Source organism: Fistularia commersonii, chromosome 7, assembly GCF_037954325.1.
Source record: "Fistularia commersonii isolate RoL2024-O1a breed Wild chromosome 7, RoL_Fcom_v1.0, whole genome shotgun sequence".
Classification (NCBI taxonomy): Eukaryota; Metazoa; Chordata; class Actinopteri; order Syngnathiformes; family Fistulariidae; genus Fistularia; species Fistularia commersonii.
This window is the reverse complement of record NC_141290.1, coordinates 20826501-20848878: the sequence shown is the minus strand read 5'-3', so window position 1 is coordinate 20848878 and position 22378 is coordinate 20826501. Positions and strand designations below refer to the sequence as shown.

The window sequence follows — 22378 nt, the reverse complement described above, 5'->3', positions numbered from 1 at the left end:
AGATCGATCGCACAGTCCCAGGGACGATGGGGAGGCAGCGCGGCGGCTCGTTGGGAGCTGAAGACATCCTGAAAACCCGCATACTGGGAAGGGATCTGGGCCCGGTGGTCTTGCTTGGGGCTTTCTGCTGATGTGGCATAGAGATGCACTATTCTCCTTGGGGGGAGCTGGGGAAAACAGTGCTCCTTGCAAGTCTCACCCCAGCGCAGGATTTCCCCAGTGGCCCAGGAAACCGTCGGCTCATGCGCCCTCAACCAAGGTCTGCCTAACACCAGATCTATTTGTGATTCCTCCAGGACATGAAACGAAATGTTCTCCACATGCAGAACCCCAATGCAAAGCTGAAGGGAGGAGGTTTGTGTGTTGACTTGCCTGGAAGATAGGTTTTCCCATCACTGATCGTACGGTGAAGGAGGGGGGAACACGGGAGCCGGGGAATTTTTGTAGCTGTCGGCAGAGTGCACCGGAGATGAAGTTCCCTGCCGAGCCGGAGTCCAGGAGGGCGTGCACCAGGTGGGTAGAGTCAGACACACAAAGCTGGGCTGGGATAGTCAATGGCGTCAAGTAGACGTTAGGAGAAAGCACAGCGCCTACCTGGGGTGTTTGAGGTCTCGTGGGGCAGTGTGATATCCGGTGATCCTTATCTCCACAGTAGCGGCAGAGGCGGTTGGCTATGCGTCTGCGTCTCTCTGTGGTTGATAATTTGAGGGCATCCACCTCCATGGCCTCTCCTGCTTGCTCCGGCTGGTTCCGGGACGGCCCTGTGGCAGACCTTCCCGGGACAGAGAAACAGGCCTCTCTCCGGTGCGATACCCGGATGGCTAGCTGGATGAACCTCTCCAACCCCATGCCGTCATCGTACGCCGCCAGGTGGAGGCGCAGGGAGGTGTTCAGGCTTTGTCGAAACTTGGCCAGAAGGGCCGGCTCATTCCATCCACTGGCGGCTGCTAGCGTCCGGAACTGTAGGGCGTACTCCACGATGGACCCCTTCCCCTGGCGGAGGTTGAAAAGTCGAGCCTGGAGGGAGGAATCCCCATCGGGCAGGCTGAAGGCTTCTAGGAAGTGCTCCATGAAGTTCTGCGCTGTCGCCGTCACAGTGCCTGGGGTATTCCAGATCGCTTCTGCCCACTGGAGTGCCTTACCCGACCGGAGGGAGATGACGTAGGCGATCTTGGACTTCTCCGTGGGGAACCGAGCGGGCTGCATCTCAAACATCAGCGAGCATTGTAACAGAAAGCCCTTACAACTTTCTGGTGCGCCAGAGTAGGTGGCCGGGCTAGCCATCGGGGCAGCCTGGATGACCTGATGAGGCGTGGAAGAGCTTGTGGGCTCCATACCAGGTCTGATCTTCTGTTACGGTTGGTTCCCAAGAGGACAGACACAGGCTCGTAGAATCGCAGGTGGTTTAATAAGTGGATAGACCGGGAGGTCACACACACATCAGGGAGAAGACTACGCAGACTTCTCATAGCAACGAGATCAGACAATGTCTGCAACTTTGGGTCCACCTTATATACTCTTGCCTAATTAGTGGGATTGTTTCCTGGTGAGGCGTGTTCACCAGGTGCAGGGGATAACTGCCTTGATTGCTGTGCCACCTGCCTGGGGATCCGATGAGTCGTGACAATAATGAGGCACATTAACTTTGACAATGGATTCATCAATTGTTAACCGATGTCTTTTGACACGAACAAGAACAGGCCTAACATCCATATAAACACATATTTATATAGATTAAAATGTTGCTAATCTCGGTTAGCAAAAGAGAAACCCTCAATGAAATGACGGGAACCTGACTAAAGTTCTAATAAAACCAATGAAAATTAACTGATGAGAATCATCATTACTTTTGAATTGTTCTTCAACAGGATAATTAAAAGAAAAAATAATCAAAGTGATCAAAAAAATTCTGTAAGTGTCAATAAGACTAATGCACCACAAAGTCTCCTTATCTACTTTCTTTCCAGATGACACACCAGGTACTCCCCTACCTCTCTCCCAGATAAGATTAGCTGTCAGCTCTTTTCAGTCCAGTCAGTATTCCACTTCTTTGCCAACCGCTTTCTCTGTATATACTCCTGCACTTCCTTATTTCACCACCAAGTCTCCTTATCTACTTTCCTTCCAGGTGACAAACCAAGTACTCGTCTTCCAGTCTCCCAGATAGCACTAGATGTAGTTGCCCAATCATCTGGAAGTTCTCCCTGACCACCCAGAGCCTTTCTCAACTACTCCCTGGAAACCATACAACACCCCTCCAGCTTTCACCTTTCAGCTTTCACCATTTTGTCCTGTTCTCTTGAGCTTTCTTGTCACCAGTCTTCCTACAAACCACAATCCTATGCTGTCTGGCTACGCTCTCAACTAAAACTACTTTGCGGTCGCTGATATCTTTCAGCTTACTTCATCTATACAAGATACACTCTACATGCCATTTCTCTTCTTGTCAGTACCATGATAGTGCAACTTAAAGCCTGATTCTAGGCTTCTAGTCTTACTACTTTTCCACCTAGTCTCCTGGACACACAGTATATCCAATTTTCTTCCCTGCTTTATGTCAACCAACTCTACCTTTTCCTGTCATCGTCCCAATATTCAAAGTCTCTACTCTCAGTCCCGGACCCTCCCTTTCCTCTTCTCTCTGCCTCTGAATACGTCCTCCTCCTCTCCTTCTATGACCTACAGTAGCCCAGTTTCCTTTGGTTCCCTGTATGTCATCAGTACCAATGGCAGTCGTTGTTAACCCGGGCCTCGACCGATCCGTTACGATATGGTTATTAGGTTTGATCTGCATGTTTGGTTTTGGCAGAAGTTTTATGCCGGATGCCCTTCCTGATGCAACCCTCTGCATTTATCCAGACTTGGGACTGGCTCAGAGACAAATAATTTTGATGAATTAATAAATAAATCAATGAATACGTGAATAAAATCAGTTAATGAGAGTAAAAGCCTCCTCAATAGAAGCCAAAATTATGAAGACATTAGGATATTACTCTCCCTAAGATTATTGCAGAATTGCCTGAACATCAACAGGAAATGACTGAACAATGTGCAGGTAGGGGATGTCATAGGGAAGCTTTATTTAGGGGGTCAAGTCCTAGAAGATCCTCTGCTTTAATCACAAAGTACAATCAATGTATATGACAGTAAATCAAGGTATCACTGACAAATTTTTAGTTTAGGAATCTGACTTATTAGTTTTTAACCATGTATTTTCATATATAGGGAAATACAAAGAATTATACCTGCAGAAGTCACAATTAATTACTTGGATTAGCAGCAGGTTCTAATGTTTACAAATCTGAAAAACACCAAAAAGAACAATAAACTAAAAATACATGAATAAATGATCTTGTCAACTCATCATTCACAATTACAGAGAAAGCAGGTTGATGTCATAACGCCCATCCACCTGAAACAGAAACACATTAACTGTCAAACACCCAGCAGCTTAACTGTCCTTCCCTGAGGATTTCACATTTTGATCATAAACTTTCCAGCATTGTTCAAAAGAGCATTGAAGAAGCAGGGGCGTTGGCAATTTCGATTTTAATTTTCATGGTTTCACACTTTCATCTGTGTAACACAGGATTGATCCCTTATCTTCCCCTTTGATGGATATTGTCTTTTAAATAGTATATCATTTTACATATCGCACCATGTGATAAACACAACATGTAGGGACCCATTCTGGATTCAGTCAGGGACCTGTACCTAGTGGGTAAAAGAAGGCTTACATCAAAGCGTCCAACGGATGCAGTGGCCTGGTGGCTTTGCATCACCTCAGTGAGAGCCCACATTTGCTGGATGCTGGAAGACACTGTCTGAGGGTCGGGGAGGCCCTGCACAGATGCAATGATTACAGACGCACGCAGGCACGCTCACATGCTAACACACATGCACACAAACAAGCACACACTTCACCTCCAGATCAGGATGATGGTCTGCCAGGTTCAGGTCAGACAGCCAATCTGAGAGGTCCTTCTCAGTATTCTGATGAGAAGCCAAAGAAAAAAATGAATGTCTTAGAGGTTATCTGATCATTCTCCTTACAAAATGTAACCAACTTATGCTCTGGTGCCATCTGATGTATGTTTGACTGTAGTGTTTATCCACTTTCATTTTGAGTGTGACTACAAATACAGACCTCTATGGGTTAATAAATTCTCTATTTATATTTATTGATACTATAAATGTTATGTTGCTGTGACTAAAGGATTTCCCCAACGGGGATCAATAAGGTTTAACTTTTCTTCTCTCTATTTTTTTCTTTTATGATTCAGGAATGGTGGTCCAGCTCCTACATAGATGCAAGTATCCAAAGAAGTCCGTTCAGATGATTCCAGACAATTTCGATGCAAATGTAGTGATTATTTCATTTTTTGTAATATTCACTCATTATTTGTCTGCCAAATCTTCATTTTGCTGTTGAATCATTAATGAGTTGGTTTTATTTTTGCCTTCCAGCTGCTGTCATGATTAATTGCCAAAAAAAGGTTATATGACATCATGAACTACAATATCATTTATTTACATTCTTCAGAACAGATGGACTGACTGGCTGTCTGACAGGGAAGATCTTGATGTCCTCCAGACTGAAGGTCAACCAGGCTGATGACGGCTGTCTCAGGATCAGCCTCATTGATGACACCAGGTCAGGCTGCACCTGCATCTGGACCCACAACAATTCAAACTCAATTAACTGATGACAATGAACTGTTCCAAGACATAGGATTTTGGGTCACTCCTTCTGGTTCTTCAAGAAATTTAACTTTAACTAAAAAAAAAAGAATAATCATTAAATGCAAGGATCGAACTGAAAGATAGCCAGTGAACTCAAAAAATGTAAAAATCATAAACATTAGAAAAAGATTAATGCAACGCGGCACGGGCCAGTCTCCCTTAGCCAGCCTCCGGGGGGTCACAGGCTAGTGTTTCAATGAGCCCGTCCCAAGCCCGGATAAATGCAGAAGGTTGCGTCAGGAGGAGCATCCGGCATAAAACGTTTGCTAAAATCAATCACACATGAATCAATCCTAATAATCTCATACCAGATCGGTCGAGGCCTGAATTAACAACGACCGCCATTGGTCACAATGACCTACAGGGCACCAGTAGAATTTGGGCTACTCTGAGTTGATGGAGGAGAGGAAGAAGGCGTGTTCAGAAGCAGAGAGAGAAGAGGAAAGGAAAGAGTCTGGGATTGAGAGTAGGGACTTTGAATATCGAGCCTGTGAAGCTGCCAGGCAGGAGGTCTCGTGGAAGAACAAGAGAAGATTTATAGATTTAGTAAGAGGATACAGAGAAGGTAGTTGGTGTCAGAGAGGAGGATACAGAGAATCAGGTTAGCTGGAGAGGGTTGATTTGCTGTGAAGACCCCTGTAGGGAAAAGCCGAAAAGAGAAGATAATTATAGAAACATTAAAAAATGACAGAATTGTAAGAAAAACTCAGTCAAATCATAGTTATTGTGGATGAAATTGAATGGTTTCCCATTACAAACAGTTTTGCGTCAGACCTTCTGCAAAACATGAATGCAATATCTGATTTAATGTTTAATAAACTAATACAAAAATAAATTCAAATTATGATACACCTCTGGGCAGCACAGTGGCACAGTGCTTAGCCCTTTGACCTCACAGCTAGAAGGACCCTGGTCAATACCAACAAGGGGACCTTTCCCCCATGTCTGCGTGGGTTTCTCCGGTTTCCTCCCACATTCCAAAAACACGCAGCAGGTTAATTGGAAAAAAAATGGAAAAATGACCCATGTGACTGAGTGAGGGAATGATTGTCTGTTAGTATATGGCCCTGCAATTGGCAGCTGGCATTGGCTCCAGCATCCCAGGAGACCCTGAGTGCAAGATAAGCGGCAGACGATCGATGGATGATAAAGTTCACTTCCTTTATAAGTCTGACATCAACACACCTGGCTCCTGTGGATGGAGTAGTAGTCCTGGGACCCACCCTCAGTGTGGGGGTTATCCATCAGAGACATGTCTCTGAGTGGGGTGGTCCACGTTGGTATGATATCCGAACCTGGACTCCTCCTCAGCAAACGCACTGTCAGATAGGCTGTGTAGTAGTTCTTGAAACTAATGGCCTCTATCTATAGGCACACAAACGGATGGACACTTTTGATTGTGAATTGGAATTACAGAAACATGCTCCAGAAAATCTGCCTAGCAATCCATTTTGACCTAATTTATTAAAATACTTTATAAAGCCTGTTCCCCAATTGTTCACTAATACCTTGATACACGTGGTATATCTACTCAGTTTTGCTTCAGCCTGTCTTGTGTTTTATGCATTTGGTTTGTTTTATGCAACTTTCTATGTATACTATACCTACCCAGTTTGCCATATTCTGTGTTTAAAAGATGAATCTGAATAGAGGTTTGGTAAAAAATATTCACACCAAGAGTGCTCCAAAAATAAAGAGACTTTATTTTACATATCGTACAGAAAATGTATTCTCACATGACATTTCAAGCAAAGGGTTTTCTTCAGATGCTTACACATATTTCTGGAAGAGCCCATGTGAGAAGGAATTTTTTTGTACTCTAGGTAAAATAAATTATCTTTATTTTTGGAGAAATTTTGGTGTGCGGATTTCTTTTTCAAAGGCGGGTACAGGTGGGGTAAAGGTGAGTCCATCAGAGGTACAGCACATGTTAGACCCTTTGGAGAGAGGCCGGACTGAGATGCTTTGGATATGTACAGAAGAGGGATAATGAATTTATTGACAGAAAAATGCTGAGATTGGAACAGCCCGGCAGGAGTTGTTGATGAGGACTAAAGAGAAGACAAATGGATATAGAGTGAGAGAACATGAAGTTTGTTGATGAAGATACAGAGAATAGGGTTACTCAACTAGGGTTCGATGGAGGTAGTCAAGTTACTGTGGAGACCATTAAAGGGAGCAGCTGAAAGAAGATGGCTCCTTTTACTAAACAAGGGAAATAATTTCTCCTTTCAACAGGTGATCCGTATGAATAACATTTTTATACGGATGATATTTCGATCCAATTCAGCTAATAAACAAACTTAATCAAGTCCAATAAATAAAAGTAAAACAAATAAGTGCAATTAATAAAGTAAAATAAATAATCAAAATTTGCATTTCTTAAGAATAGAAGGAAAGGTAAAAAAACAAATAAATAAGGTTCTTCTGAATGAACTTCAGCAACAGGTTCATAGAGAAGTATCAGCTCATTGATAAAAATCTGTCGATTCCAGAGGTAAGATGTACATTAAATCCTAGAAAGTGATAAGAAAAACTTTGAATTTTCAGGAAATGTACATTTCAATGTTTGCCATTTTAACAGCATAAAATAACACAGTTTGGCTGTCAGATCGGATCATGCTGAAGCAGCTGGATGATATTTACTTTAAAACAAACTCTTTCCTATGATGAATCCTGCTCATTAAACCCAATATTCAGTCAGTGGTCCAGACAAACTGCTGTACTAAAAAAAAAAGAAAGAAAAACCATAAACCTGCCAGTAGACAGTATTAGGTTTGCCAGCTCAAGACCGAAGAATCTTGGTGGATAAATAAATCATACTTCAAACAGTTCTTTGAAGTTCCAGCAACTTTTAGCAAAAAAAGTAGGTTTACTGTGAAACTGTGGAGTGTGGTTATATGGTGCTTGAGGAATAAAAGGTACTTTATTACATTCAAGATTTTTTTCTGTGATTCTACTTCTGTGATTTCCTGTGATGCAGTAGTTCATTATTTTGTTTGTTTGATTTTCCATGTTTCTGGTGCGACAGGTAGTTTTAATTTATCGGTAGTGAATTTTAAGTTAAATTTAATGATTTTTGTCAAGTAATGGCAAGTAATTTTTTTTTATTTATTTATTTTTAAAACAATCCTAATAGTTTTAATGATAGTAACAAATACCATCAAATATACAATAGTTTGGATTATTTTCCAAAGATTAATGTTCGATTACTTGGTTAATTTAATATCATACACCTTTTCCTTTTGGCTTTTCCCTTAAGGGGTCGCCACAACAAATCAACCCTATCTAACCCTCTTGCTGCGACTTGCTATCTCCATCTAACCCTATTCTCTGTATCCTCCTTTCTTACACCAAATACCTTCATATCCTCTCTCATTACATCCCTAAATCTTCTATTTGGTGTTACTCTAGACCTCCTGCCTGGCAGCTTCAATTCCAGCATTCATCCACCAATATATTCACGATCCCTCCTCTGTACATGACCGAACCATCTCAGTCTGGCTTCTCTGACCTTCTCTCCAAAACATCTAACATGTGCTGTTCCTTTGATATACTCATTCCTCATCCTATCCGTCCTTGTCACTCCCAAAGAGAACATTAGCATCTTCATCTCTTTGACCACTAGCTCTGCCTCCTGTCTTTTCGTCATTGTAGTTTTTTCTAGACCAGGCAGTACCACTACCACTGTCTTGTAAACCTGTCCTTTCATTCTGGCTGATAGTCTTCTAACGAATGGTACCACTGATACTTTTCTCCACCCATCCCAACCTGCTTGAACCCATCTCTTCACCTCCTTTCCACTCTCTCCACTACTCTGGACTGTTGACCTCTGAAATCCTCCAACGTCTTGATCTCCACTCCCTGTAGCCTCACTGTTCCACCCGAGTTCCTCTCATTCAAACACATATATTCTGTCTTGCTGCGACTAACCTTTATTCCTCTCCTTTCCAGCGCATACCTCCACCTCTCTAGATTTTCCTCAACCTGTTCTTTGCAGATGACATTGTGATCTGTAGTGAGAGCAAACATCATGGTCCATGGGGATTCCTGTCTAACTTCATCTGTCAGCCTGTCCATCACCACTGCAAACAAGAAGGGGCTCAGAGCTGATCCCTGATCATTGTATGGTTCATCAATTTATCTCTCTACAACTGCCGCAATTCCCCCTCATTCCTAAAAATGGGTTCCATCAAACTTCTCCATTCCTCAGGCATCTTTTCACTCTCTAAGATCCTGCTGAATTATGTAGCCAATAATCTCTCCTCTCCCTCCACACCTCCACAGGTACATCATCATGACCAACTACCTTTCTACTCTTCAATGCCCTCCTCACTTCCCTTTTACTAATCTCTACTACTTTGTGGTCCACAATATTCACCTCTTCTACCCTGCCTATCATTTTTCTCATTTATCAGGTACATCGAGTACTCTTCCAATCTTCCCGTCACTCTTCTAGCATCTGCCAATACATTTCCCACTCTATCCTTAGTAACCTGGACCTGCTGTACATTCTTTCCATCTCTATCTCTCTATTTCACCAACCCATATAGATCATTCTCTCCCTCCTTGCTGTCCAACCGAGCATACAAGTCATCATACGCCCTTTGTTTTGCCTTTGCTACCCCTATCTTTACCTTATGATGGATCTTCCTGTACTCCTGTGTGTTCTCTTGAGTCCCCTCAGTGTCCCACTTCTTCTTTGCTAACTACTTTCTCTGTATATACTCCTGCACGTCCTCATTCCACAACCAAGTCTCCTTTTCTACTTTCCTTCCAGATGATGAACCAAGTCCTCTCCTACCTGACTCCCTGATAACATCAGCTGTAGTTGTCCAATCCTCTGGAAGCTCTCCCTGACCACCCAGAGCCTTTCTCAACTCCTCCCTGAAAACCATACAACACTCATCCCTTTTCAGCTTCCACCATTTTGTCCTCTTGATCTTCCTTGTCACCAATCATCCTACAAACCACCATCCTATGCTGTCTGGCTCAACTCTCATCTACAACTACTTTGCAGTCATTCATCTCTTTCAGGTTACCTTGTCTGAACATGATGTAGTCTACATGCATCCTCCTACCTCCGCTCTTATGTTACCCTATGTTCCTGTTTTTTCTGGAAAAAAAAGTGTTCACTACACCCCTTTCCATCCTTTTTGCAAAGCCTACCACCATCTGTCCCTCTGCGTTCCTATCCTGTTTACCAAATCTACCCCTCACTTCTTCATTCCCTCTATTGCCTGCATCGACATGCCCATTGAAGTCTGCACCAATTACCACCCTCTCATCTCTGGGGATATTCTGCATCACTTCATCTAACTCATTCCAGAACTTCTCCTCAAACTCACATCCCAACTATGGGGCATAGCCACTGACAACATTGAGCATCACACCTTCAATTTCCAGTTTCAGACTAATAAGTCTATCTCACATTCTTTGACCTCCAGGTCATTTCTGACAAACTCCTCCTTCAAGATAACTCCTACTCTACTTCTCTCCCTGTCAGTACCATGATAGTGCAACTTAAAGCGTGCTCCTCAGCTCTTGGCCTTACTACTTTTCCACCTGGTCACCTGGACACACAGTATATCTGCACTCAAACGTCTTATTGCACTGTTCACGTTCAACGCTATAATCATATTTACAACAATGTTTACATTCCAAATGCACTGTGGGCAGCAAAGTAGGACTTTCACTGTATAGGGAAACACGTTTCTACACTGTACATGTGAAATAAATGCTTTGAATCTTGAATCTTAAATTCTGAAATGTCAAGAGTGTCTGGCTGGGGGGGGGGGGGGGGGGGGAATCAAGGCATTACTTTTGACGTCTTATTCTTCATTTATTTACCTCGCTAACAAACCAAATATCGGTCAGGCCCAGATAAAAAAGTACTCTGTGACAGTCTCAGCCTGGTTCTTTTCATAATACTAATTATACTTAGAGTGGTTACCATGATTTCCGATCTCAGAAAAAAACTTACATTCACAGGCTTTCTGAAGGGGAGGGTGACATCGATGACGCAGACGCCTGAATGAGTCAAGTCCTTGGCACTTCCGATGTGCAGGTAAACAGGGGGTTTAATGGTGCAGGTTACAGGTGATACAATGTCATTGGCATCCCCACTCATCTTCTGGATGACATAAAGATACTTTTGACCAATCACATATTTATTTGTGCGTTTTCTTTTATCAACTTAATAAAGTGTTTTTTGTTTTTGAAGTGTTATCTACTGGAGGACATTACTGTATTTTTTTCCCTTTTTTAAATATATTCTCACACTCCTTGAATCATCAGCCTAATTTAGTTGAGTAGCTTGTGTGTTCCCATGATCCTAAGAGCTGTGTTGTTTGGTTACATAGATTGGATTTAATGGTTCTGCTGTGAGACTTGGATGGGGGAGAAAGTTAGAGTTGGGATGAATGGGTCTGTTTCTGCAAAGCGCATATTGTCCAGAACACCAAAGTAATCAAGAATAAGGTTATTCATAAGTGTATTCATAAGTGAATGTACAAGAACACCTTCAGTAAAAGATCAATGATTGACTTTGAGTCCTATCACCAAACTTGCAACCGGATGTCTCAGAAAGTTGGCTGAGAAAGGTAGAGACCTGGTAACCGGGTCATCAACTGGGACTAACTTGAATCACATGTTGGTGAACTGGGAACATTGGTAGCAGACCCTGTCTGTGGGATCTTTACACCACTAGAAATTTTGCCCACATTGATGAGGAGGTCAGGACTGTTGAATTAGAATGGTTCATTCTTAAAAGTAGCTGTGGTCACAAAGTCTTATTTTCCTCATTGTGGTGAATATTGAAGAAACTGCTGGTGGACACTTCCTGTGGAGGAGGCTGTCAAGCCAAAGCATAGTCCATTAGGTGTGATTGGAGAGGGGATCTCCTGAAGCTACATATAATAACTGCAAGTTTGGAAACCATGGAGGAAAAAAAGTGGTGGGAGGTTTTTTCGGTTGGGCATGACAAAGGACTGTAAGACAAATTCAGGTAAGGGCTTCAAGCTGTTAAGGAGCAGAGGCCCATTAAACTAATTAAAGGAAATTTTGAGTTAGAGAAAAGAGCCTTTGGAGCAAATCCTCAATCCAAACATCCAGCCTTAAAGTTCAACCTCCTTGTTGGAGGTCAAACTGGAGTACACTGTATATCCTGTACCAATATCCCTGATAAAGTTACATTACTGAGGAATACAAGAAAGTGTATAACTCTACCGTTTTGCCCTGTTTGCCAACATGGCAAAAAGTTGTCTCACTTCACATGCATTTTCAATGTCACGTGGAGATTAAGGGGGATTAAAATGGGTATAGCTGCTGCTCCTTAATGTCAAGGGGAGAAAATTGGGATGGGTCAGAAACCTGATAGTGATGGCCCATGGACACCTCAAGGCTAGTGCTATTCCAGGCCAGGTGCATACACCTGGCAGGTGGCCATGAAGTCATTTCGTACTACTGACTGGAGGAATTCTGTGCTCTATCCGCTGATCAAATTACTTTTGTTAACAAAGATGGACTACAATTCATCGCTGTGGACAGGGATGTCTGGTTGAACCACTCAGGCCAATTTCACCACGAAGCAGCTCCCTAACAAAGATAGTTACGTTTCATAGGACAATGAGGATAAAGATGATTTTCAGAGAAGTGAAATAAATTATATATATACATAATTTTCCATGCTAGTCAGCCAAAAATATCAATGAAACTCCTTATAATTCTTCCAAAGAGCATTAATTATATTCATTGAATTTATGCACACTGCATCATATACATAAAACGAAAACACAGAATAGTGGGTGATGTTTCTAAAACTTACATTTTCAGAGATCAGTGAAAGGTATTAAGTGACATTACAAATGTAAGAAGATAGGTTGTTTTATGGATTTCTTTAGAGTTCATTGATCCAAAGCCAAATATAAATGTGATTAAATTATATTACATAATTGGACACCCCGAGAATCACTGGCCGTTGGAAGTGACAGCCTACGGACTAGGCATAAGTTATTTGTAATTTCACGAGGAACATTGACTAACAGCGAACTGTCTGAGGTGAGGTTAGCTCAATAATTGCTGTAAAAGGACCGGTCAGCATTTCAGATCGAACAGTAACGGAAACGCATCAAAGAGTGAGGCCGCATCAGTTCAGATCTTACCGTAGGTTCTGGGAAACGACTCTGTATATGTTAAAGGAAGGCTGGTTAAGTTGGGCTTCCGGGTTGCCAAACATCTGCGGCTAGAGCAGGTATCGGACTAGCATGCTAGGGATGCTGCGGCCTGCAGTCCTGCCCGACTGTGACCATGGCGACGATGAGCGTCTTAAAGGGCCAGCAACAACTGCGTAGCATTAGCCATCATTGACCAGCGTCAATCATTATTCGTCTCTTTGCTTGTGTGACAGTAGAAGCATTTTAATAGTTTGAAAGATGATACATTCAAAGTATTGATGGTACTTTTAACGTCACGTCAGTAATATTCAATTAACGCCAATAAACTGAAGTGATGTTAATGTTAGTGTTTGCACATATTGCTTGTGTCATGACACTGGTGTAAGCCTATACTGGATGTGATGATTTGGCTGGAAGTTCAATAAGTTCCTGCAGCAATAAAGCAGCATATCGTGAAGCTCGGTGGCATCGTTCTGAGCATACCATAGAAGAACAACACATAAATATTACAACATCTTCTTTTCCTTACGGCTTTTCCCTTCACGGTTCGCCGCAGCAAATCAACCCCATCTAGTCCATACAACATCGCTGGTCTCACCACTGTCTTGTACACCTTTCCTTTTATTCTGGCTGATAGACTTCTATGACCATGTGAGACCATGCGTTCATGAAAAGAGTAAAATAGAAAATAATTGATAGTATCACTCCTTCTGGCCATTGTAACCCCTACTACCCCTACAGAACATACATATGTACACAAAAACATGGAATCCCTTTCCTCATATACATAAAGCTGACATATTTTCTCTCTCGAAGAACACATTCAATTAATTTTTTGAACCCATGAAGTAACTCACCAAATATTTTATTTGTGCCGTGATGAAGTGTTTGTTTCACCATTGTTGAACAGCAGGGAGCAGTATTGTTCCATGACATGTTTGCACAATTTCTGGGAAATGCCCTCATTCATACAGAGAAGAAAAGAAAGGGAGAGAGAAATTATTTCTCTCTCCCTCCCTTTTTTTCTGTCTCTGGCTCTCTCTCTCCCAGCTCCTTTACATCCTCAGTAAAGAAATTTTATATTCTGTAAGCTAAAGAACTGCAGGTGTGAAGTTGTGCTAACTGCAAGGCAGTTAACCTGAGGCGTTATCAGTTCGCCATAGGAATAAGCTTTCATTCCCCTGCAACTTGTAACGAAATCCCTGCAAGACGGAGGCCAACCTCCTAACATGTCGCTCGTCATCTCCAGAGAAAGAACATTACAACAAGACTTGGTCTTGAGACTCTCTGTTTAAATAAATCTGTGATTATTTTCCATAAAAAGGCACATTTATGATATATACCAGAGAATATGGTATACAAATGACAAAATAAAACAACAACAAAGTTATATTAAACTACTATTGCTATTGGCAATAAACCTTTGAATTATAAGGGTCAGGAAATGTTAAATACAGTGCGTGGGACATGCTGACCCTCTGTAGTTGTTCTTAATATGTAAAATGGAACGTCAAAGTCAGTCAAAAAGTCAACTTTATTGTCAATAAATACACGTTTACCCATACAGAGCATTGAAATAGCATACTATTTAATGTACTTGTACATTCATGGTTTACTAATGCATGATGGGAGTGCAGGGTGTAGAGACTGTTTGTGCAGTAAATCAGAGTCTGCGTTTTTGTTTGCGTGACTGCTAAATATCCTAAATAAGGTCTTCTAGTCTCTGACTGATCATGATTCTGAAGGATCGTCCATGTCACTTTAGAAAACTGAATTTGGTTTGAGTGTGTAGAGGATTGTTTGAGTTCTCCTGCAGGGACCCTGTCAAAGACTGAAGTGGGGTGTAGACTCAAGTGGTGTGCAAGAGGATCTGTCAGGATCTCCTCTCGGCAGCTGAAAGGAGACACCTGATCCCAATTAAAAATCAGCGCCAGCTGCCGCTCATCAAGATCTCTATAAAGAGCAGTGGCACGCGTCACCTGGTGCCGGAGAATTGTGATTCTCCACCCAACCCTGTGAGACCACCGTGTTGACCACCGGACCCGACCCTGCGAGAGCCCCCTTTGGACCGAAACCCTGAGTACCGATCAGAAATAAAGAGACTTGATCTAACTCCAGTTCTGGTGGTGTGGGTCCCCGCCCGAGTCCGCCTGGCTTGTGACAGAATTCTCCGGCCAATATGGACCCGGGGAGCCCATCACCGGGGTCTGAGCCCAGCCCCGAGGGCAACGTACTAGCAGCCCTGACCATGCGAGACCAGGGGCTTGGACAACATGAGAGGACAGTATGCGACCTAGCCACCTCTCTACACAAAGATCAAAGCCAGATTCAGAACCTCAACGCTCAGTTGGGCCAGATCTCCTCGATTCTAGCCCAGATGTCACAGCAGCAGAATCCACCGGCCCCTGTTTTGGAACCAGCCCCTTGACATCCTCCCGTGAAGGAACCGCATGTGCCAGATCCCCCGCGGTACTCCAGAGACCAAGGTGAGTGTGGTGATTTTTTTTTTTTTTTTTTTTTTTTTTGGCTACAGGTCTCACTGGTGTTTGGTCTACAGCCGATGACCTACCAAACAGACGAACAAAAGATCACCTACACCATCAGCCTACTCACCAGAGCTGCATTACGCTGGGGGTCGGCGGTGTGGCAGAGGAACGGACCGCCGTGCCGGTCCTATGTCAGGGTTCACACCTGATCCCAATTTGCAATCGGCGCTAGCTGCAGCAGATGCTGCTAATGAAGATCCCTATAAAGGGCAGCGGCACGCTCTGCCTGGCACCGGGGGATTGTGGCTCTCAGATCACTGCAGAGCCCCGCCACGACCGGACCCCATCCCTGCCACGACCGGACCCCAGGTGTAACCTCCGTCCCCTTCCTCGTTACGACCGGACCCAGTTGGCCGGTGTAACCTCTGACCCCGTCTTGCCTGCCACCCCGTCTGCAACCCGTCCTGGTGAGACCCAGCCTCTGCAGTCCCGCCTGCGTCCCGTCCGCAGTTCCGTCTGCAACCCGTCCTGCCATTTCAACGCAATAAAAGGCTTTTAACCCGTCCCTGCTCTGAAGTGTGGTTCCCTGCTCGAGTCCGCCCCAGCGTCTCGTGACACTATGCCGCCTCCACCACGGAGATGAGGGAGGTCTTCGACCATCCTCTCCAGGGAGACGACACGGCGAGACGCTTGGATGACCTCACCCAAGGGGGACAGAGCGTGGCCGAATATGCTGTTGCGTTCCGGACCCTTGCGGTGGCGTGTAACTGGAACGTCTCGGCGCTGTGATACACCTTCCAGAGGGGACTAAAGGAGGAGCTGAAGGACCAGCTGGCAGCGAGGGATGAACCACCGGACCTGCATGCCCTGGTCAACCTCGCCATCCGGATAGATGGCCTCACCGCTGAGAAGACTGCCAGGTGGCGCCGGAACGCCTGCCTCTACTGCGGTGAGGTGGGCCACTACGCCACCACCTTGCCCCGGTCTTCGACAAAGACCAAGCCCTGACCCTCCCCCCTCACCGGCCTTATGACTGCGCCATAGACCTACAGCAGGACGCAGTTCTACCCAGAGGTCGACTATATAACCTGTCAAGACCCGAGAGGACCGCCATGGAAGAGTATATTAGAGATTCCCTGGCGGCGGGCTTGATCCGACCATCCTCCTTCCTGGCCCGGCCGGGGGGGGTTCTTCTTTGTGGGGCAGAAGGATGGCGGCCTCGGACCCTGCGTGGACTACCGGGGTCTGAACAGGATCACCAGCGGAAACAGGTGCCCACGTCCCCTTATTGATTCGGCCTTTACCCCCCTCCATGGGGCCCAGACCTTCACTAAATTGGATCTAAGAAATGCGTATCATTTAGTTAGGATCAGGGAGGGAGATGAATGGAAGACGGCCTTTAATACGCCCCTGGGGCATTTCGAATATCTAGTAATGCCCTTTGGCTCAACCAACGCCCCCGCCGTCTTCCAGCATCTTGTCAATGATGTCCTGCGGGACTTCTTGGGCAGATTTGTTTTTGTTTACCTGGACGACATCCTGATCTTCTCCCGCGGCGAGGAGGAGCACCGGCGGCACGTGAGACAGGTGTTGGAGCGCCTTCTAGAGAACCGCCTTTTCGTAAAGGCGGAGAAGTGTGCGTTCCACGTGCCGTCTGTGTCCTTCTTGGGTCATATCATCGCTGCGGGGGAGATTGGTATGGACCCCTCCAAAATAGCGGTGGTGGAGGGTTGGCCGGAGCCCGGGGACCAGGCCAAAATTTACTGAAACTACAAACAATAGGTTTTGACAAACTGCCAGCTGTATCAGGAAAAGATGGCAAAGATTTGACTAGCCAGGTTTGTAGGGGGATATGAAAACCTCAGACCAGTTTTTAGATGTTTCCAGGTAGTTTTGGCCAAGGGTTTGAAATTTTAAAACCTAACAACATAAGACACAGGTAATTGAACGTGTGTATATATATTTATATAGAGGTGTTGAAAAAAAGTAGCAGTATCATACATTTCAAAACTAATTTGGGAATCAACAAGACTCCTGAAAGGGGATGAGAGTAATGATGATTTTCTAAGGCAGTGATGCGTGCAGGATTGTCCTCTGGCATCTATTCAGATACAACAGACTGCCATGAGGTCAATTATTTACTTTGTCAATTCACTGGGAAGGCAAGCGCCCAACGGAAGAAGCAATCACTAAGTGTGGTTTCATTCCACCAAATGAAAAAAATTAAAATGAAGAAATGAAAAAACAACAAAGGAAATGTGCTGGATTATTTTGACATGGTACTGCTGCCATTACATAGTTGTGAAGGCAAAAGGGTTGTGTTATTCATTCATCTTGGCTGAAGATGCTACCTTTGAGAGGTTTGCAGCTATGCATTACTTTCTTAATTTTAAATAAAGTAGATATATCAAAGAAAAATTCACAGCTGTAAACAAAAAACACAAATGTATGAATAGATATACTTACACATGCAGAAATGTCTGTGTGTGTGTGAATCTGTTAATCTGGGTTCATCAAAGAAATAAAAACAAAAAATGTTGTTGAATGAAAACATTAATGCAATGATAAAGGGAAAATATGAAAACATTTAAAAGCTATTTATGATAATAAATATATGAGAAATAAAGTACACAAAAAGGAAAAAAAAATCATTTTAAGATTTTATCTGCCACCACAGATAATGGTGTCAAAGGTTGAGGTGTCATTTTTATCTGTTCCAAAGCTGCTCTCCATCCTCTATCTATCATATCTTGTTCCTTGAGACGCCTCACAAAGCTCATTCTTCCCTATTACGTCCCAGTAGATAGGCAGACTACAGATACTTTCAAAATGCTCAAATGAGGGATTGGCAGAAGCTGGCATAGTGGCAATCAGATGGGGGAGGAGGGGGGAGCAGACAAGGGAGGGGGTTGTAGGGGCTTTGTCTCCGAGCCTATTCCCCTGCTGAGGCCTCACTCTCGGCTGTCCTCCCTCTTTCTTCGGTCTTACTCTCCCATGTGTGTCTGTTTGCCAGTTGTCTGTGCCATCTGCCTGCTTCCCCTCTGATAAAAAAGGGCCTCCTAGGCCAGATATTCCCTTGGTCTTGCAGCCCTGGGCCTTGCAGAACCGTACGCCGCCGGGGGATGGGGGCAACTCCCCACTGCATGATGTTACATAAGAGCAGCCAGTGACATTACATTTTCATGCATGGAACACTAGAACAATTTTGATACACTTTCCCTCATTTCTTTTTTCTTTTGGTCTACAGAGTCAGCATCATGTGACTGTGTCATATTTTGCTTTGTTTCATTCCTTTATTGATTAAATTAGATGTCAAAAGAAAAAGAAAATTGTGCAATGTGTATAATTTATTGAAAATTATCACATACTTGAATGAGTTGTGCAAGCTGTGAAAGTTTCATTTTTGTGGAAAATAGATAACTGTGGATTAACTTGAAAACATTTAGCTCTTGCAACTTTACTCATGCACTAGATGCATTCAAAGCCTGTTGATAAATTCAGTGCCTGATGACAACTGAAATGATTTAGCCAACAGTTTTATAAGATCAGAGATTAACTAAGATTCAAAACAAAACTTGCTTTGGTTTACAGCCAAATTTAAGTTGGAGACCAGAGCAGCCTCTTTAAAATTTCAAAATAAATTGTTTAGAGAAGAGACAAATTATTTTATTATTAAGCTGTAATTCAGAGTTGATGAATGAACTGGATATAAGATTTTTGTTGGCTGTAGTTTTGGCTGTTTTTTGTTTCACTAGAATCTGTCTTCTTCTTTCGGCTTTTCCCGTCAGGGGTCGCCACAGCGAGTCAACTTTCTCCATCTAACCCTATTCTCCGTATCTTCCTCTCTCACACCAACTACCTTCATATCCTCTCTCCCAACGTCCATAAATCTTCTCTTTGGTCATCCTCGAGACCTCTTGCCTAGCAGCTCCAATTCCAGCATCCGTCTACCAACATATTCTCAATCCCTCCTCTGTACATGACCGAACCATCTCAGTCTGGCTTCTCTGACCTTCTCTCCAAAACATCTAACATGTGCCGTCCCTCTGATAGCCTCATTCCTGATCCTCTCCATCCTGGTCACTCCCAAAGACAACCTCAACATCTTCATCTCTGCAACCTCTAGTTCTGCCTGCTGTCTTTTGGTCATTGTGACAGTTTCTAGTATAGAATCTGTAGTACTTCATATTCTCTTGTCTTCATTTATCTTAGTTTGATTTAGCATCTTATTAGCCATCATTATTTTGCGTCCCATTTTGTCCTCTATGCAATTTCAAATAACATTATAAATTAACAGTTTTGGTCTTTTTTTAGTCTGTTTGTTATGACAAGTTGATTTATACCAACTTTACATATGAATTATTGAGTCACATTTATTGATATAGTATTTTTATTGCAATGATAATGATTAGATTAAATAATCTAATTTAATCTAATCATTATCATTGCAATAAAAATAATATTAGATTCAATTTTATTGTCATTACGCATGTAAGGATACAGAATAACAAAATGCAGTTAGCATCTAATCAGAAGTGCAAAAAGCAGACGTGCATATGTACAGAATGTGCAGTATTTACAGATAAATGCAGTATTAACAGAATAAATGCATTTTTTTTTCTTTTTTACAGTTAGCAAAAGTAGAGGTCGACAAGATATGAGCAGAATATGTACAACTAGTGCAAGTATGGTGGATAATTATGTGCAGGTCATGTAAAAATAGGTAGTGATTAGTATGATTAACAGATGGCAATATACTGATGGAATTATAAATGTAAGGATGCCTTATACAGTATGTGTTGAGGTACATGTAAACTTATACTACATGTTGAGGATGGCTAAAAATACACAACTATTACAACTACTACTACTAGTACCACTACTGCAATGGAACCTTGATTTACAAGTTCCCAAACTTCAAGATTCAAGATCCAAGACTTACTGTCATTACACAGAGTGCAACAAAATTTAGAGATAGCAGCTCTCAGGTTCAGTGGAACAAATTCTTTATAATGGGGGAATCATGGGGGCAACATGTCAGAGCGTAAAACCCCATCGTCGACTTCCGGTGACGCAATATACTGAGACATACGCACGGAGTTGAGCTCTCCCGAAAATTGGTAGTATTCGGCCGTTTATGAAAAAATACTTGACAGTTTAATGGCGGAAGAGTGAGTCTGAAGCATTGCAGATTAGGATGAGCACGGCCAGAGATACACAGAACGCAGCAAAACAGCAAAAACAGCAAGAAGAAGCGAAAGGAAAAATTCGGCCGCCATCTTCCCCAAGCCAGGTGAGCGGAAAAACGGATGAAGAGAACATGGAGAACATTCTTCGCGAGTTGAAAGAGTTGAGGAAAGAAAATAAGCAAGCATTTGCAGACACTAAGGACCAATTAACTGGACTGGAGGTGTCGGTCACGGACTTGATTCAAAGGATGGAGAAGCTAGAGTGGAGAACTGAGGAAGCGGAGACCAGGGTATGCCAGGTGGAGGACACAGGCCAGCGTCATGAGAAGATGCTAAGGCACCTGTTGAAACGGGAGGCGGCCCTGACAAACATGTGCGACGATCTACAGAACCGGATGCGCCGCAACAATGTGAGAATTTATCAAGTTCCCGAGGAAAGTGAGAAAGGTGACATGATTGGTTTTGTGAGGAACTTAATTGAGACGGCACTACAACTCCCGCCCGAGTTGTATATAAAAATCGAGAGGGCACACAGATCACTGGGGCTAAAGCCTGCGAGTTCAGCGCCTCCGCGCTCCATTATCGTGAGGTTTCTGGATTATACAGTAAAGGAAGCAGTGCTGCGACAAGCATGGGCCCAAAAACGAGTGAAGTTCCAAAAAGGAGTGATTTACTTCGACCAGGATTACTCTCCAGAAATACAGAGGAAGAGAACACGGGTCCGAGGAGTGATCAAGCAGCTGAAGGAGAGGGAGATCCGGGCAATGTGCTGCTATCCAGCGCAGCTGAGAATCAACTTGGAGTCGGGAGTGAAAACATTTCCTACGCTGGTGGATGCTGTGCCAACGTTGAAGAAGCTGGGCATCGAGTTGCAGGTTTGTGAGAGAGAGAGACTGGAATGGGAACTCTCAAAAGATACATGGCAAAGACAGGATGGTGGGAAGAGAGAAAGAAAGGACACATCACTGTCTGCCGCAGACCTGCAGGCTGTTTTGCTGGACTAAAATGATGAGGAGTACTGTGGTAATGTTAAAATAATTAGATAACGTTATTACTGTCAATCTTAAAGTTCTATGTGTATTACTGTTCATAGTTTAAACAGACAAATATGCTGAAGTTAAGTGAATCATATTGTAAAGTTATTGAGAGGAGAGGAGAGTTAACTCTGCTATTATTTTCAATTAATATTTTTTTACAATGAGACCCGTGTCGGGATCACCGCCTCACCAAAGATTTTGTTTTTTTCTTTGGTCTGTGGTTTGGACAGCACTTAGTGCCCTTTGCCCAGAGGGAATCTTAAATCACAACCCTCTGCCTGCATTACAACAGGGGCTGGACAGATCTCTGTACTCAGCTGGACTATTGGAAGTCACATATGTTTACTTTATTTTTTCTGTTCTGTGTTTTAGGAGTTCTTATTTCCTTGACATGTGGGTTAGATCGGCACAAGTGATTTTTGTTACTACTTTCGCAAGGATAGTTACTTTATGCAAAGGTGAATCTGGGGAGAGTAAAATGAAAATAAGAAATGCCGATTTATGTCAGAGGTAGGGACTGTCAGTTATAATGTCAAAGGATTCAATAACCCTATAAAAAGAAAGAAAATGCTGACTCAGTTGAAGAAATTTAATTGCTCAATGGCGTTACTACAGGAAACTCACTTAAATGAGGTAGAACATAAGAAATTGAGGAGAGACTGGGTTGCACAAGTATTCTATGCTTTTTGTTCAAACAGCAGAAAGAGAGGAGTAGCAATTTTAATTAGTCATTCAATTAGTTTTGCAAT

At 43.2% G+C, this 22378-nt stretch overlaps 1 protein-coding gene across 2 annotated transcripts; it reads right to left on the bottom strand.

Annotated features, from left to right (window-relative positions):
• Nucleotides 1-3056: 3056 nt before the first annotated feature.
• On the bottom strand, nucleotides 3057-13037 carry nicn1 (nicolin 1). 2 transcript variants are annotated; one of them, XM_086148904.1, is made up of 7 exons: nucleotides 12906-13037; nucleotides 10727-10876; nucleotides 5929-6108; nucleotides 4535-4672; nucleotides 3925-3993; nucleotides 3738-3842; nucleotides 3057-3412 (listed from the first exon to the last, which is right to left on the bottom strand). In XM_086148904.1, exons 2-7 carry the CDS (start codon nucleotides 10871-10873, stop codon nucleotides 3374-3376), a joined length of 678 nt encoding a protein of 225 aa, XP_086005030.1. In that variant the 5' UTR covers nucleotides 10874-10876; nucleotides 12906-13037; the 3' UTR covers nucleotides 3057-3373. The 2 variants fall into 2 exon arrangements, with proteins under 2 accessions (XP_086005030.1, XP_086005031.1); XM_086148905.1 differs by having other exon boundaries at nucleotides 4559-4672.
• Nucleotides 13038-22378: the final 9341 nt, after the last annotated feature.